The following is a 1,579-nucleotide window of genomic DNA, read 5'->3' on the forward strand; positions in this document are numbered from 1 at the left end:
GTTACAGGAGTGCCAGGCTCGACGAGCGACTCAACCGCAAGATGGCGGAGACTGAGCGGCGGCCGAGGACGTGTGACGTGATGTGTGAAGTGTAGCTGACTCGAAAAAGTGAAGAGCTGTGCATATATCTTAGAATTGCAGTTTTCCCCGAATATTGACTGTGACGGTGACGCTGGAATATTTTAGGTAGCTCTCTTTCTAACCGATGACTGTTACACGCGGATTCATGCGACGGTTGGCGGTTCTCTTCTGTCATCTTTGAGCGCGCTTCTGGCTTCACACGGCGCCTGGCAGCGCCATTGGCGTATCTGTCTGCCTCTGTCTGTCTGAAAACTGCACAGCACGCTTCTTTTTCAAAAGTCATCCTGGAAAACGACAGCTGCGAGCCAGGTTTGTCGTCCGTTTGCAGACATTTGTAGCTTGAAAGGAGCGCAATCGATGCGTTGTGGATCCCGTTGGCTCCGTTCTTCAGCCGGTCATCGCTGCTTGTATATTTGTGCCGATGAAATGATGCCACGTCGCCGGATCACTGCAGCAGCTCGCCAACAGTAACTTGAAAAACAACCTGACTGCGCTCGACGTAGTGGTCTACTCCAAATCGACGGCTGCCAAAGGGAAGAAAAGTGTTGGCGCCACCACAGCGTGCGTGACTGCTCACCGCAACGAGTCCCTGGAAGCATTAGGGCGCAAACAAATGTCACCATTGTCGAGATCAGGCTGCCGGTTATCAGTAAACTGTTGCGTCAGTCGTGTTTGTCCGGACTGCATCGTCTATGGCAGCTCTCTGGCTTTCCAGTAAGCAAAAGCAAAATTCAAAAAAAAAAAACGACTATTATTACTGACGATACCTGACGCCAGAAAAAGATGACCGAGTCTACCGCTGCCACCGCCCCTGCTGCTGGCGCCGCCAAGGCGGCCAAGGCAAAGGTGCCTCGCACCAAGCCGACGCACCCGCCCACCAACGAGATGGTCCAGGGAGCCATCAAAGGTCTGAAGGAGCGAGGAGGCTCGTCGCTGATCGCCATCAAGAAGTACATTGCAGCGAACTACAAGGTCGACGTTGAAAAGCTGGCGCCGTTCATCAAAAAGGCTCTCAAGACTGGCGTCACCAGCGGCGCCCTGGTGCAGACCAAAGGCAAGGGTGCCAGCGGATCGTTCAAGCTGTCTTCCGCTGCTGCCAAGCCCGCCGCAAAGTCGCCTAAGAAGCCTGTGGCCGCGAAAAAGACACCAAAGAAGACTGCTGCCAAAAAGTCGGCGGACAAAAAGAAGACCGCCAAGTCTCCCGCCAAGGCCCAGAAGCCCAAGGCCAAGCCAACCAAAGCTAAGAAGGCCAAGTCGCCGGCGAAGAAGCCCAAGGCACCGAAGCCCAAAAAGACGGCTGCCAAAAAGTCTGCCGCCAAAAAGGCCCCGGCTAAGAAGTGAACGATGTGCCTGACCGTTCCGCTGGCACATGTCAATGGCTCTTATCAGAGCCATCTAATCGTCTCGTTTTTGTCTTTTTAAGCACAGATGATATCTGGATCTCCCCACTCTCCTGGGAGACGACCATCTACTTCTCCTCGAAAAACTCTTCGCATTT

The 1,579-nt window shown here is 53.8% G+C and overlaps 1 protein-coding gene across 1 annotated transcript; it reads left to right on the forward strand.

Moving 5' to 3' along the window:
• The first annotated feature begins 820 nt into the window (after window positions 1-820).
• Window positions 821-1,475, forward strand: LOC122391118 (histone H1-like). Its single transcript, XM_043384781.1, has one exon. It carries the CDS (start codon window positions 865-867, stop codon window positions 1,420-1,422), a length of 558 nt encoding a protein of 185 aa, XP_043240716.1. The 5' UTR covers window positions 821-864; the 3' UTR covers window positions 1,423-1,475.
• Window positions 1,476-1,579: the final 104 nt, after the last annotated feature.

Source organism: Amphibalanus amphitrite, unplaced genomic scaffold, assembly GCF_019059575.1.
Source record: "Amphibalanus amphitrite isolate SeventyFive unplaced genomic scaffold, NRLGWU_Aamphi_draft 000422F_arrow, whole genome shotgun sequence".
Lineage (NCBI taxonomy): Eukaryota > Metazoa > Arthropoda > Thecostraca > Balanomorpha > Balanidae > Amphibalanus > Amphibalanus amphitrite.